This window comes from Puma concolor, chromosome C2 (assembly GCF_028749965.1).
Source record: "Puma concolor isolate L17-30 chromosome C2, mPumCon1.1.hap2, whole genome shotgun sequence".
Taxonomy (NCBI): Eukaryota; Metazoa; Chordata; class Mammalia; order Carnivora; family Felidae; genus Puma; species Puma concolor.
Genome location: NC_141675.1, coordinates 75559357 through 75575921, shown reverse-complemented (window position 1 = coordinate 75575921; position 16565 = coordinate 75559357). Strand labels below are relative to the sequence as shown.

The 16565-nt window shown below is 42.9% G+C and overlaps 1 protein-coding gene across 4 annotated transcripts in view; it reads left to right on the top strand.

The window, feature by feature from the left end:
- The window catches only part of MCF2L2 (MCF.2 cell line derived transforming sequence-like 2), a 267461-nt gene that overhangs the window by 128839 nt on the left and 122057 nt on the right, over window positions 1-16565 (top strand). For all 4 annotated transcript variants that reach the window (XM_086674819.1, XM_086674820.1, XM_086674818.1 and 1 more), the window contains 2 exons: window positions 7755-7946; window positions 10339-10530. In XM_086674819.1, the coding sequence (XP_086530945.1) occupies window positions 7755-7946; window positions 10339-10530 (384 nt within the window). The remainder of the gene's footprint in view (window positions 1-7754; window positions 7947-10338; window positions 10531-16565) is intronic.

Genomic DNA, 16565 nt, shown 5'->3' with positions numbered 1-16565 from the left:
ATACCCCTCCTGCCAAAGGAGAAGTAACAAATACAAACCAAGTTCACTCTGACCCTAAGAGCTATCAGTTGTGGATTCTGAGCTGGGGGTGCTTCTGCACATATGTGAATACATGGACCCACCTGTATACCCAGACTCTCACTCAGGAATCTCATCCATCCCTGTGAGTACTCCTTCTGTTATCAGTGATCATTTGAAGCTAAACATTTTAGTGCTGTAGGCATGAGTGATCAGAAACATTTGTCAAACAGTGGAAACATTGAATTTTGTGTATGTAATGACTATCTCAGATTCCCCAAGACAGTCCCAATTTTATGTAATTTCAGTTCTTTTCAAGAGAACTCATTATTTTACTATGTATTTTCACTTATATACATTCATATATTAGGGGGAAAAAAGCCTCACCAAGCTCAGTCCTTATATTTTGGGTTTGAAAAATATGGTCATAGCATATATATGAATGAAAGTAGCTACTGACCTGAAGGAGTTCATTCATTACCAGGTATTCCTTATCCTAGGTTCCATGGATATGGTGGCAAACCAGGCAGTTAAGACCCTGCTCTCACTGAATTTACATTCTGCTGGAGAGAGAGAGAGAGAGAGAGAGAGAGAGAGAGAGAGAGAGAGAGAAACAAGTAAAAAGTAATCAAATACTAATGTCAGATAATGACAAATGGTATGAAGAAAATAACAGGATATAAGTGACTGGGGGTGCTACTTTAGCCCAGGTAGTCAGGAAAGGTCTCTCTGAGAAAGTGTCCTTTGAACTGAGCTCTGCATAGCCTTGCAAAGATTTGGGGAATAGCATACAAGGCAGAGAAGTCTCAAGTATGAAGCTTTTGAGGCAAGAATTAGGCTGATGAGTTCAAGGAATGTGTCTGGAACTTAGTGAGCCATAAAGGAACAAGGTGAGAGTGATGATGATGAGGATTGGGTTTTATTTCAGTGGAATCCATTGGAGGATAGTCTGGGTTGGGCTTTAAATCACTGCTGGGTTGGCTGGATCTGCATGACTGCAACCACTTTCTCTCTTCTGCCTACCTCCTTGGACTTGCAATCTTTGGTACATACTTTAGAGGCCGCTGATTAGAGCTAGGGGAGAAACCTATGGTCATGGGACACAGGAATGCTCTGTGAACCCATGATTCATCTTTCATGGGCAAAGGATCTGAACCAGGTAGACTAACCCACTGCAGATGACCTGCAGAGCCCAGGCACATTCGTTTTACCCATCCTGTGCCTTACTTATCCAGATTTTAACTTATTTTCCAAGGGATATAGTAGACCTATTTCTCTGCCTTTAGATGAACCAAAAAAGCTATCCTATCATAACCAGGACCTTTTTAACTGTCTTCCCTCAGACTTCTAAGAGGCAGTGTTTCTTCAGATGATAAAGGCTTGGATAGCCTTTCCATTTGTCCTGCAAAGTGTTAAAGGAACAAGGTGATGTCTGGCTAGTCTACCAAAACCTGCTTGGGTTTATCCTTCACTCAGTACTCAGGGGTCACCTTCCCTCCTGGCATAGCCACTCACTAATATCTGGGTTGTTGCCAACTTCCTTATTCTGTACAGTGATATCATCCTCATGGGTAACCTCTGAGCCAACTCACTGACCAGACTCCTGCCACGTGCTTACTGAACCCATTCTTTTACCTTTGTCTGGTTTGACAGTTTGGCACTCGTTTATAATTCTGAGAAACAGTGGTGGTTTCAGCCCCTACTCTTACTTCTTTAAAAGTAGAATTTACTCTAGGGTTTTGGCTGTAAGGCATGTCGGGGCACTTGGTGATGGGTCATCAGGGAGCAGACAAGGACAGGACAGGGGAACCAATCTGATTTCAGCCTTGACCTCTCCCCACACATCCAGGGGCCAGCAGTTACAGTACGTGTTCAAGAAGGCTTGGAACCCAGATCAGTAACCTTCTAGGGATATAAATCTAGCTGGAGGGGCATGGCTTTTTTTTTTTAGTGGAAATTTTCAAACACACACAAAAGTAGATCAACTAGTACAATGAACTCCCATGTGTACGCTCAGTTTGAACAGCCATTAACTTTCTGCCTTTCTTGTTTCATCTGGCCCACTTCTCCATATGTATATTCCATTCCAAGGCCATTATCTGTGGGTTCATTCTGGGTTCCTTGACACAGAGCATCACCCTTTCTCATCATTTTCTTTCACAGTAGACACTTTCATCTGTTATAGCAGTAGAATATGGGGAAAAATAAGCTGTTATTACAATAAGGGTTTCTGAATTACATGCTGCAACTTGACCATCTAGCATTCTGGAATTCTTGGCATCTCAAAGATGGCAAGCTGGCGTGTGTTCAGAACACCAGATTTCAGCCATTTCTTTCTCATTATTTCTTTTACTTTGGTGGGTTTTCACCGGATTTTCCTCAGCAGAAGGTGTATAGACTAAAAAGCTGCAATTTGTGTGTGTGTGTGGGGTGGGTTACAGCAAAGTTCTTTGAAGGCACCTGAAGGATTTAACAGTCATGGCTGTGCAGCCATCATTTATAGCACATGCAAGGAGGCCAAGAGGGCTAGGAGGCGACAAGACACAGGCGTTGGAGCCAGACAGGAGTGGATTAAAATCTTTGCTCTAACAACCACCAGTTGTGTGCCCTTAGTCAAGTTTCTTAGTCTTTCTGAACACATCCCCTCATCTTATAAACTGTTAATAATCATTCCTGTTCCCTGTGAAGATGAAATGAGGTAGAGATTTCATAAGGATTGAGTGCCTGGAGCATAGTAGATGATCAGAACCTGGAAGCTATTATTATTACCCATTCATTCCAGTACAGTGATCTTCTAGCCATCCAGTGTGGCTCCTGAGTTATATGTACGGATCTTTTCCCAAGACCCATCTGGACCTCCTACTCACACCTCTCTTCCAACATCTCGGTGTTTTAAGAACAGTTCTGAAGGGTGAGATGCTGCATGCCAAGCAAAGGGCAGGCTCTGATCACTACAAAGCACTTGGGAAATTTCTTGTGGCGAAGTTTCCTAGGCCCAGAAAACTTGTGCTATTCTTTTTTTTTTTTTAATTTTTTTTTTCAACTTTTATTTATTTTTGGGACAGAGAGAGACAGAGCATGAACAGGGGAGGGGCAGAGAGAGAGGGAGACACAGAATCGGAAACAGGCTCCAGGCTCTGAGCCATCAGCCCAGAGCCTGACGCGGGGCTCGAACTCAGGGACCGCGAGATCGTGACCTGGCTGAAGTCGGACGCCTAACTGACTGCGTCACCCAGGCGCCCCTTTTTTTTTTAATTTTTAAAATGTTTATTTTTGAGAGAGAGAGAGAGGGAGAGAGGCAGAGTGTGAGCAGGGAAGGGGCAGAGAGAGACAGAGACACAGAATCTGAAGCAGGCTCCAGGCTCTGAGCCGTCAGCACAGAGCCCAATGTGGGGCTGGAACTCACAAGTGAGGAGATCATGACCTGAGCCGAAGTCTGAGTCTTAACCGACTTAGCTACCCAGGCACCCCAAATTTGTGCTATTCGTAATAAATTTGGCAGCTGGCCTTTAAAAAAAAAAGACAACAGACTTCCTTGCAAAGTTTTCACGTTTCTATATTTGACTGGAATCAGACAGGTTGATAAACCCAATGAAAATCAGAATTTGATCAGCCAAATGAGGTCTCTAAGCCTAGGCAGAACAAATGCAGCCATTTTTCTGTGTGTGTGTTGGTCAGAACTAGATTCTGGAGCCAGACTGCCTGAGTTTGAAACCTGGCTCTTCTCTTTCCTACCTGGGTCACTTTGGACCATTTGTGCCTCTACTTCCCTTTTGTTAAACAGGGCCTATGTCAAAGGGTCTGTGGTAAGGAGTAAAAGAAACAGTCAACTTAAGCATTCAGAATAGTGCCTGGCCTATAGTAAGGTCTCCATGAATATTAGCTATTTTCATTAACATCACAGAGGTAGTGGGGCAAACTGTGCTACGGAATGTTTCCTATGTTCAACCTGCAGTGGCTGAGCAGTTCTAGTAAGAGTGTCTCATTCATTCTTCATTCATTTTGCAAATATTTGTTGATCTTCTACTACTATATACCAAGTGCTGTTCTAAGTTATGAGGACACTACAGTGAGCAAAACAGTTAAAAATCACTGCCTGAGGAGTTAGCATTCTGACCTTTTCTATGCAGTGGTGACCATCTGGCCTTTGCTGGACAGACCAAATGCACTGGGTATTTAAACCTGAGTTCTTTTAAATAGCTACTGCTTGATTTGTGTCACTTTATTCCCATATCATTACTCAGTTTTGTTTTGTACAAAAATCATTTATTCCTAAGTACCTAATATGTTCCCCATGGCACGTTTTAGGCTAAATAAGAGCTGGTTCATGCTCACAAGGGTCTGCAGCATTAGCCCAGGCAATACATCAGTGATCACAATATAGTGAAGTATGTGCTCTGATCAAGAAAGGCGCAGAGTGTTATGGGAGCACAGAGGAGAGGCATCAAAATTAAATGGTGGAGTTAGAGAAAGCTTTGTGGAGAAGGTGAACTCTGATGGGTGATGTACAGTTAGCTCCAGAGGAGTGTAGGTGTATCAGGAGGTGAGTTGGGGGGGTGCGGGGTAGTGGTGAGGGAAGGATGGGGCTTTCTAGGCAGAGGGAGCAAGCAGAGAAGGCATGGAGGCCCAAAGCTGCCTGAATATTTGGAGAACTATGAACAGGTCATTAGTTGGGTTACAGTTGGGGGTGAGGAGATGGAGGAGGGAGAGACACAGGCATGACCAGGTAATGAAAGGCCCTCTGCATTGCTCAGAAGTTTGAACTTTTCTTATGAAGACTGTGGGGATCCAGGGAAGGTTTTGAGGTGTGGCAGTGATGTAGACATGATGAGATGCTATAATGGAGTTGCTGTTTCATCAGAATTATGGAGCATGATTTGAAGGAGAGCCTGAAGGAAAGCAAAGAGACCAGCTGTCCTGGTCAGAAAGCAGGAAGGCAAGAACATACAGTTCTTGCCCTGGAGAAGGGCTCAGAATTCGACGAAGTTGCTAAGAAGGATATGGGCTCTGCAGAGTTTGGTGAATGACTGGCCCAGGAAAGGGGCAGTGTTTTTGAGATTGTTGAAACCATAAACCACTGTAAGTTGAGAGAGGGGCAGGGTCATCACCTGGAGTCATCATAACTCCTTGTGTTACTATAAAAAGTTAAACTAGGGCAAATGCATCTTACTGGAATGCTTAACGTAGTCATGAGGGTGCACATGGCCTCTCAGCTCCTGGACACCTTTGGAAGCATGGAAGTCATCTGTGTTGACTCACGGGTCAATGTTTTTTCACACAATTCCAGCCAAGTATATCACTATATCTTCTAGTTCACTGGCTAATAACATTTTATTGATCAAATATTTATGAGGTGCTTCTAAGTGTTTTCATGGAACTTACGTATTGGTAGTGGTGGGTGGAGTATGAGAGAATCATATGTTAAAGTAAATAAAGTAGATACTTTCAGGTAGAGGTCAAGTGCTGTTAAAAAAAAAATGAAAACGAAGTGAGAGAGAGGGCCTGGGTGGGTGTGTTGCCGGGAGTGACTTAGATACAGTAATCAGGGAAGGTCCTGTGAGGAGGTGAGCCAACCTGGGAGAAGCATCCAAGGGAAGGACCCTGAGACAGGGGCTAGTTTGGTTGCCAGCCTTGTTTAAACCATCCCTCCTACCTGGATTACTGCAGGAGACACCAGCTGGCCTCGCTGCTTTGCCTCTTCTCTGCTGTTCTCAACACTACAGCAGGAGCCATCCTTTTAAAAATATGAATGAGAGGCGCCTGGGTGGCGCAGTCGGTTAAGCGTCCGACTTCAGCCAGGTCACGATCTTGCGGTCCGTGAGTTTGAGCCCCGCGTCAGGCTCTGGGCTGATGGCTCAGAGCCTGGAGCCTGTTTCCGATTCTGTGTCTCCCTCTCTCTCTGCCCCTCCCCCGTTCATGCTCTGTCTCTCTCTGTCCCAAAAATAAATAAACGTTGAAAAAAAAATTAAAAAAAAATAAATAAAAAATAAAAATATGAATGAGATCCTCTCTTCAGAACCCTCCAGTGCTTCCCACATCATAATGAGTAAAAGCTGAAGTGCTCACAGTGGCATCAGGGCCCTCCCCAATCCAGTCTCCCTCTTTCTTCTGATTATGTCTCCTACTCCTTTCCTGTTTGCTTCCTCTGTTCCAGGTGGCCTCCTCCTGCTGCCTGAATATGTCAAACATGTCCCTATCAAGTACAGCATGGGTTGTTCCTCACCTCAGGCCTTGACTTTTCTGTGTCAGGGGTTCCCAGGGCCACACTCAGACTTGAAGATTTGCTAGGAGGACTCATAGGACTCAGCACATAATTGTACTCGTGGTTATGATTATTACTGTGAAAAGATACCAAGCAAAATCAACATGGGAAAAGTGCATGGGGCAAAGTCTGTTGGGAATCAGATACAAGCTTCCAAGATTCCTTTTCCAGTGGAGTCCCATCAGATGATCCCCCCAGCAAAGGATTGTGACACTATTGTGAAATGTTGTCTATCAGGGAAGCTCATTCGGGGCTCAGTGCCCAGTTTTTATTGGGGGCCGGTCACATAGGTATCTTCTGCCTGGCGTATACCAGAATTCTCTACTCCCAGAAAGAAAGCAGGGATTTAGTGTAAAGCATATTGTTTGTACAAATGGCACAGTGAGCCATTCTTATCAGGGGATGGCAGGAACCCTCCTGACATTCCTAGATGGCACCCAAGGCCTAACCTTACAAACAGGCCTTGCAAGGACAGTGGTCTCTGTCTTGCTATGCTAACGCTTTGGCACCACTTGGATAGCACCTTCTCAGTGAGTCCTTCTCTCACCATCCTACTTAAAATAACTCCTTACCAGCACTCCCTGCCCTTCTCTCCCGATTTGATCTTTCTCTATAGCACTCATCACCAATTAAGGTATTATATAATCTACATATCTCATTGTTTATTGCCTGTGTGTTCTATTAACATGTAAGCTTCATGAGGGCAGGGATTTTAGCTGCTTTACCACCAAACCCCTAACATGACAGTGTTTGGCATTTGGAAGGTCCTCAGTAATATGTGATGAATGAATTAAAAACAGAAAAACATGGCACACGTGGTTAGAACAAAGCAAGCCATGCAGGGAGAGGTAGGAGGCGTGGTTTCTGGTCAGATGAATTCAGAGCAGAGTGGGATCCTGTGAGTCACATGAAGGGGTTTAGATAAACATACTTCTTAAAGTTTCATGATCCCTCAGAGTTGTCCAAACCAGATCTTTACCAGTTTCCCAAATTCAGCTAACTCTACTCTCTCCTCATGTCACATGCTGATCCTTTTCCTTTTCCATTTAGTTTACAGGAGAATTCAGAGTCTCCAGTTCTGGTCAGTATAACACTTCATGCTCTTCTGCCAAGAACTTATCACAGTTGTAATAATTGAATTACGGGTATAATTTATTTAACAATCTGAGTTCTCCATTAGACTGAAAATCATGGCTTGTTACCACTAGAGTCTCAGTGCCTCACCCAGAACTCAACAAACATATGAATGAATGGCTTGCTCTTCTTCAAGGTGCAGGTGACCCTGGACTAGGCTAGACTTCCTGGAGACTTCAAACTGCCACAGAGCTTTCCCAGGTTCCCCAGTTCCGACTCTCAGCTTAAGACCTGAATCAACATCTCCCTAAGTTGTTCCTGATTTGGAGCACACGGTAGGCAAATATCAGCCTCACCATGACCTGGCTTCTGATGCTTGGTTTGGACGTTCACTTCACAGGAGCCCTTGGAAAAGGCCCAGCTGCTTGCAGTAATTGGGGACCAGCTCATCCAAAGCCACCACTATGCGGCAGACTCCATCAGACCCAGGTGTGTAGAGCTCAGGCACCTCTGCGATGACTTCATCAATGAAAACAAGAAAAAATATGACATTTTAGAAAAGTCCTTGGAGTTGCATAGACAACTGGACAAGGTGAGCACAGCAAAGCCATGACCTGATGTTTGCTAAATTTTCTGCAAAACAGTCTTAATCATACTCATCCTCCCTGCCCCACAATATTGCTGAGAGGATAATGTACTTCTTATGAAATAGTGCTCAAGAGGCATTAAAAGCTGTGAAGATTCTAGGTCATAGAGGCATTGGAGGTAAAAGTGCCCCCACCATCCCACCATATCCCATTAGAATGAACTAACATTCATTTTCCTCTGTGTAGACCTGGACTTAGAGCGTGTTTTGGCCCATGGGACATTTCTTGATTCCCCTTCAGACAGAGAACCAAGCACTATATTTGCAAAGTGCTTCTCATATATAGGCATCAGATTATTAATCCTTTTGGAGAAACTGAAGTACTAATGACCATTATACACTCCTACCTGCTATTTATTGAGTACCTACTATGTTCCTGCCAGAAGCATAATTATGTCATCTATTTAATCCTCAAGACAACCTGTGAGGAAAGTATTAATGGCATTATTTTACAAAGGCAGAAACTGATATCCATCATGGTGAAGTCAATGGTTCACAACATTTAAGACATGAGAATCAGTTTGCTATAATTGCAGATTCTCTAATGTACCATTCTGAAGACTCAGATTCAATACGTCTAGGCTGATGCCCAGGAATCAGTATTTCCGCCAAGTCCCCAGGTGATTCTGGTGCAGGTGGTACAGGGACAACACCGAGAAACTCTGGGATAAGTGACTGCTTACGACATACCTGGGGTAAAAATAGGGGATTGCAGATTTGAAGTCAGGACTGCCAAATTCCAAACCCGAGGCTCCCTAGATTAGACAGCAACACTGTGTGCAGAGGGCTCACAGGGAATGGGTGGAGCTCTGGTGCCCTTCAGTGGTGATCTCTGAGGCAGGTGCCCGGTCAGCAGGGGCAGTGACTTCTGGAGCCTTCCCTGTCAGCTGTTTGCAGGCAGCATGTGGCTCACGGCCATGAGTCAGCATGCTCCATTCCCATAACTGTTTCTCTCTGATGGCCAGGGGCACTCGCCCAGGCTGTTTATATCATCCCAATGCCAAAGGGATTTTAGTATCAATGAAATACAGCTGTTCCAGAAGCAAGTGGCTCCTAAGGGCCTGGTGCACAGTCTGTCCTGTGTGCTAAACTCTGCAGGATCAGCTGCTGTTTTTCTCACTCCATATCTGCTCTAGAGATAATAACCTAATGCTGGTGTGTGTGTGTGTGTGTGTGTGTGTGTGTGTGTGTGTGTGTGTGTGTCTGGGAGAGCAAGCATCTGCTGTGACTCTGCAGAAGACCCCAGCTTAATGTTTTCTGCAGATCTAGGTATGTTTTAAGAGAAAGTTTTCACATTATATACTAAAGCATGATTTATATTATTTTGAAAATCCAAAAATGTAGGAAGGAGAAGGAAAAAAGTTTCTTATGGGCATCTACACATGCCATCCCCCTCCTTATCCCTACACATTGGTAATCACTAATTTTTAAATATCTTTATTTTGTTTTGTTATTCTAAAAGTAGTACACATTCAGCATAAGGAATTTAGGGAAAAAATATACAAACTTAAGTTGCTTATAATTTTCCCACTTAGAGATAACTACTCTGGAGTGCTCCCTTTTGTTCTTTTTCCCCCTGTATAGTTATTTTACGTAGCTTTTCAGGTCACATGGTAAATGGAAATGCAGATGTGCTTGCACTGGCAGCCTCGTTATACATAAATATTCTGGCAGCACAAGGGTCCCTGTCTTTCTGTTTAAGTCTTTAAAAAATTAAATTGTTAGAATTCATCACCTATCTGACTTCATCCCAGCATTCTGGAAAAAGTTTGAGTATTGCTGTTGTGAGTTACAAAGCTTTGCATTCTTCGATGCTTCCCTAGGAAAGACAAATACCAGTAAATGCAAATGTGGACAGAGAAAAGTAGTGTTTTTGTTAAAAGGGATGTTCCCTTCCCTAGGAAGACGTGTAGAGTCCAGGTCTAATGTCTCATTTGTCACCCTATGGTCTTGTAACCAGTTAGGATGCACAATGAATGGCCTAGAATGTAAACCTGAAAAGTCATTGGTTACATTTCTCCACAGTTAAACCAAACTTAGGAATACCTAAGTCTCTCCTTTTGGAGATGTAGCAATTACTGTCTGTGGAAGAGAGAAGAATGTTTATACGATTCTTTTTTACTGACTGGATGACTTTCCTGAGATGTGGACAGATGTAAAATTAGTTTGGGCTTGTCCACCTTATAGTTGCATTGACAGTGGTTAGACCTCTGAAGTTTATGTTGTCCCATGACAATTTCCTGTTGTCTTAGGATCCTTCTAGACCACAGATGAGCTCAGACCTCCTGAGGGTTGTGGTCAGGCTGACTGCATAGGGCACTGTGTTTCTTTTGAAAAGGTCAGCCAATGGTGTGAAGCAGGAATCTACCTTTTGGCTTCCCAAGCTGTAGACAAGTGCCAGTCACGAGAGGGAGTTGACGTTGCCTTGAACGACATTGAGGCATTCCTGGGCACTGCGAAGGAGTACCACTTGCCCAGCCACATGGAGTTTTACAGCCAGTTCGAGTTGATACTCACCCTTGACCTAAAGGTAATGTTTCTGGGTTATTTTAATCTTGTGGTTGGAAAGAAGCACTGGGGGCCTTTTGACTATTGCTTAAGAAAGTCTGGGTAGGATGTACTGAGCAGGTTCACCAATTCCTGTGTTCTGAGGTGGCCTCTTACACTCTTGGTCTGTGCTTCCTGGCAAATACCCTTCACGGTCTCACCCAAATATCACTCTCAGTCATTCGTTTCTCTACAAATACTCATCAGCATCTCTGATATACCAAATACTGTGCTATATATTGGCACAGCAATAATAGACATTCTTTCATCTCTGATGGAACCTAATAGGAGAGGCTGACATTAATAAATGTCAAACACAAAACATAAGAATGTGTTACAGGTTAAGATAAGTGTTCTGGAGGAGGGATTTGGGATCCTGCTGAGCATGTGATAGAAAAACTTGACCTGGACTGAGAATACTTGAGCCAAGGCCTGGAGAATGTGTAGAGATGATGGGGGAGCCTTTCCAGATTAGAAGTAACAGCATGTGCAGAGGACACAGGCCTGGAGGGAGTCTGTTACAAGTGCAGAACCCAAAGGTCAGGGTGGCTGGAATACAGAGAGCAAAGGAAGGGTGTTTGGGGTGAGATAAGAGAGGGGCAGATGAGGTGGGCTTTGTGGGCCATCTTAAGGAGTTTGGTCTTTATTCTAAGAACAGTGGGAAGCCACTGAAGGATTTAAGCAGGGGAATAACTTGATTGGATTTGCGTTTTGAGAGGAGCACTCCTCTGTGAAGTCAGCAGAATTCTGTATGGCACACCTTCCTCTGAGATTCCCACCACCTTGTATGTGTCTCTTCAGTAACACCTTCTTTACTTCTTTGAGTCATGGGCCTCTTTTGAGTCATGGAATCTGATTCATATACTTTCAGGACCTGCATACTCAAAGTGATTAAAGAGAGTTTGATATAGGCACTTTTTACAAAGATATGGCAGGATTTAGGGAACCCAATAAGGATGGTGAAGGTCCCTGGGGCTAGCAAGAAAATGGAAGCAGTTACCACCCATAAGCCTAAAGAGCAAAGGGGAACCCAAGAAGCACTGTAACTGTGACTGTGACAGGCAGCTAGTAAGGGTTGTGGCCTTGGGCAGAGGAATGCAACTATTAATGGAGAAATATATATCCCTACTCTCCTCTCTCCCTCTCTTGGATGTCCAGGTAGTGCTTCCCTTTGGCCAAACCAACTAAAAGCCCATAGGCAAGTGAGCCTATCCAACAGAGTCCATACAGGTCAGCTTCCTGGGACACAAAGCAGGGAAAAGAAGATGTAGTAGAGTGACAAATAGGGAATATCCAGCATATGTAACTTTTATAATTAATTTTATGGGATGCCCTAAAGCCCATCCATGAATTCAGGCTAAGAGCCTTTGCTGTAACATGTTGTATACCACACTACATTCTACTTATTTATTTTAAAAATTAATTAATTTAATTTTAGAGGAAAATTAATTTTCCTCTAAATTTTAGTGGGAGGGAGAGAGACAGCCATCAGGGGAGAGGGGCAAAGGGAGAGAGACAATCTTAAACAGGCTCCATGCTCAGTGTGGAGCCCGATGCTGGGCTCAATCTCATGACACTCAGATCATGAGCTGAGCCGAAATCAAGAGTCAGATCCTCAACTGACTGAGCCACTCAGGCATCTCTATTTATTTATTTTATTTTTCTTTAAGTTTATTTATTTATTTTGAGAGAGAGAGAGAGAGAGAGTGAGAGTGGAGGAGGGTCAGAGAGAGAGGGAGAGAGAGAATCCCAAGTAAGCTCCCCACTTTCAGTGCAGAGCTCCATGTAGGGTTTGAACTCATGAACTGTGAGATTATGACCTGAGCCAAAATCAAGTTGGACATTTAATGGACTGAGCCACTCAGGGCTTCCCATCTACTTATTTATTTTAAATGTCTGTCTTGCTTATTACACTGGGAGCTCCTGAAGGGCAGGAGCCTCATCCACCCCTGCATTCTTGTGCCTAACCCTTGCCTGGTGTCCAATTTATATTTATTGAACAAGTGGGAAGGCAGGTGACAGAGTGGGCAGATTACAGTGGGGGTAGCTCAGTATGGAGTTGTATGTTAATGATGTTCTTTCCCTTAAACCTCTTGGTGGTAAGCTGTGATCTTGGTAAGGGGTGGGGGATGTGTAGGCAGATACCCTCCCCTAACACAAAGATCCTTCTACTTCCTTGCAGAAGGAACAAAGACAAGGCCCATCTGGTGTAGGTTCTACATTGCAGACCCAGTATTGGTAGCTCCAGGTCAGATTCCTAAGGCAAATCTGTCTCACCCAGCTCCAACTCCATTAGTTGCTCAAATAGGTGTATCAGGTCCACCAGGAAGATTTGTAGCCACAGCTGCTGTGCTGCCCAACTTCAGTGAACTTTCTGACCATACCACCTACCAGGAAATGAATAAAACTTAATAAACCACCTCTGAGAAATATGCAGAAACATGAAGGAAGGAGAGGATTATAAGAGAAATATTTTTCGAAAAATCCTGTAGGTCAAATGGATTAAAACATCTCCAAAGTCCATCTTTACTTCTTTTGGTTTGGAATAAAATTTTAGGTTGTAAAATTTAAATATCCTGTTGTGTCAAAGAAAGTTTTGTCCACTGAGAAGTAATGACTTTATTGTCAAAACTGGTACTCTATACATATAAAAATATTCCTAGATATATGTATATGTAGATATGGTACAGACACATGTATCTTTTCACTTTGACAGTTGAGATAGCCTAGAAGCAATGAGACCCCCCAGCGCCAATAAGCACTCCTAGCACCGAGATCTTGGTTTCTAATACCATTCTTCAGTAAAGGAGACCTAGGCTTCTTAGAGAAATGGCTGATTCTAGGGCTGGGGCAGGAAATATGTAAGGTGATCTTACAGCATCTTGTACTGCCGGACTGAACTACTAAAAATGAAACAACAAACCATAGTGATGGGATATAGGCAACAACTGAAGAGAACTGATGACCAATGCTAGAACAGTTAGAACAACAAAATTAATTAAGTACTATTGGATTACAGCCCCAAAGAAATTATATATCCATGAATCCATTCTGATATGAATAAATGATGGAATAAATAAATAAATGGGGCAGATGAGACTAATCTCCTATGAAGAATTCCAAATTATTTATGTAGATACTTTGCTCTTGAGGAAGTAGAATATAGTTTTCCAACCCTTAAATGTGGGCTGTACATAGTGACTTCCTTTCAAAGAGTATAGAACAGAGAAGGAGAAACAAAAGTGAAGTGACTTTACACACAGGACCTCAGCCAGGTGACCAAGGTCAATATCAACAGTGTTGTTAAGTAGATATGATGTAACCTTGATATGATGGATGAACATGGTACTTTACTTCCGTGGTCTTACCCCCAAAGCCTTTAACTCCAGTCTAATCATGAGAAAAACATCAGATAAATCCCAGTTGAGAAACATGCTACAAAATAACTGACCAATGCTCCTCAAAATAGTCAAAGTCGTCAAAAATCAGGAAAAGGTGAGAAATTGACACAGCCAATAGGAGCCTAAAAAGTCATGACAACTACATGTAAGTTGGTATCCTGGATAGGACCCTGGACAGAAAAGTACATTAGGTAAAACTAAGGAAATCTAAGTATAAAGCATGGACTTTTATTTAATAATAATTATAATAATTTTAATTATTATTATTTTAATTATAATAATTTTAATACTGAAAATAACATATCAATAATGTTTTATTAGTTGTAAGAAATGTACCATACTAATGCAAACTGTTAATAATAGGGGAAACTGGATGATCTATATGGGAATTCTCTGTACTATTTTGTAATTTTTTTGTAATTCTAAAACTATTAGAAAAAATAAAATTTATTTCTTTTTTTTTTTAATTTTTTTTTCAACGTTTATTTATTTTTGGGACAGAGAGAGACAGAGCATGAACAGGGGAGGGGCAGAGAGAGAGGGAGACACAGAATCGGAAACAGGCTCCAGGCTCTGAGCCATCAGCCCAGAGCCCGATGCGGGGCTCGAACTCACGGACCGCGAGATCGTGACCTGGCTGAAGTCGGACGCTTAAACGACTGCGCCACCCAGGCGCCCCTAAAGTTTATTTCTAAAACACTAGTACTCCATGTCTAACCAGTTGAATCTGTTACATTTAAGACATGGTAATCATCATGGTAAGTGGTAAATCATGGTAAATCATGGTAAACTGCTGTTCTTGTAGCAGCCACCTTGTCTGTCTGAGGCTCTTCAAGTGCCTTTCTGCACTATCCTCTTGGTGCTGCTGTTTTGATTTTTCTCCCTCCTTTGCTTTCACTGCCCAGTTTAGGTAATTAAACAATCGCAGTAACAAGTAGAAAAATTCAATTCTTTAAATATTCACTGTGTGGGGCAGGGGGCACCTGGGTGGCTCAGTCATTTAAGCGTCAGACTCTTGATTTTGGCTCAGATCATGATCTCACAGTTCCTTGAAATGGAACCCAGAGTCAGGCTCTGCACTGACAGCTCTCTCTCTCTCTCTCTCTCTCACAAAATAAACAAATTAACATTTTTTAAAAAAGAACAGAAATTAAAAAAAATAAATATTCACTGGGAATCCAGTTTGTGCTTTATTCTGGGAATACAATAATGAAAGTCACAATGCCCATAATGAAGGTGCTGGCAGTTTAGTGGAAGACAAACATGTTTCCGGTAAGTGTGTGTTGGTCCAAGAGCATGTGGAATGGAAGGGATAGTGGGGCACGTAGACGAGGCAACGGTCAGCTCAGCCTGAAGAAGAAGAAGACATCATAGGAGAAGATGCCTAAATTTGGACCACATAGGAGTTTTTAAGGGAGAAAAAGCAGAGGGAGGAAGAAGAGTTGCAAAGGCAGAGAGGCTGGAAACAAGAGCATTTGGTAACTGCCACCCCTGGAGGTGGGAATGAGGGGTGGGAACTAGTGGAGGTTAGACTGGAGGGAAATCAGGGTCAATTAATGAAGGGCCCAGTGAGGAGTCATGGACTCCTCCATGAGGAGTCTGGACTTTGTCCTGAAGCAGTGGGACACCCCAGCAGGGCTTTTAAACAGGGAAGTTATATGGTCAGACTTACATCCTGGAAAGATAATTCTGATTGTGGTATGGAAAATGGATTTGCAAGTAAAAAGAGTTAAGAGGAACGGAGGAGATGCAGTTGTTAATCTTGCACCGGCTCCCCTTCACCTGAGTTTAGGAATTTAGGGTCTCGTCTGACCACCTGACCATTTCCAGGGTTTACCCTGGGATCTTCAGGAAGAGATGCAAAAGGGCAAGGGTGATTCAGGTCCTGTCTAGTCCAAGTGGTGAGCCACTGGGCTCCAGCATGTGGCACTGACCTCACATCAGAGCTGTATACCATACATGAACAACTTGACATTCTTTCAGTCAGATTTCTTGATCTTTGTGCAGCAGTTAATGCCTATGTCTCAGTTTCCGTTTCCTCAAGCTTATCATTGGGTTGTCTCATCACAATCCCTCCAAAATGCAAACTGACATTGCTATCACCCTGACATAAAGGGATTTGGTTTCTTTTGGGATCTGGACTCATAGCTGTGTTGTCAGAACCTCTAGTCCACTGTACAGCAAGCTTCCTGAGGCCAGTCACACGTTCTCTGAAGAGACCTTTTAAACACAAGCCCCACCTTAATTTAGATTGGGGGTCAGCAAACTACTGCCTGTGGGCCAAAGCTGCTTGCCACTTACTTTTAGAAATAAAGTTTCATCAGAGCACAGCCACACTCATTCATTTATGTAGTATATATTATCTATGACAGCTTTTATGGTACAATAGCAGAGGTCAGTAGTTGTAACAGAGACCAGTGTGCAAAGCCTGAAATATTTACTGTTTGGTCCTTTACAGAAAAATTTTGCTGATCCCTAGTCTAGACCAGCACTGTTGAATAGAAATATAACTCAAGCTCTCTACGTGACTTAAGATTTTCTAGTAGCCACATTTAAAAAAGCAAAAAGAAACTAGTGAAATCAACTTTAATAATGTCTTGTTTAACATATGTCCAAA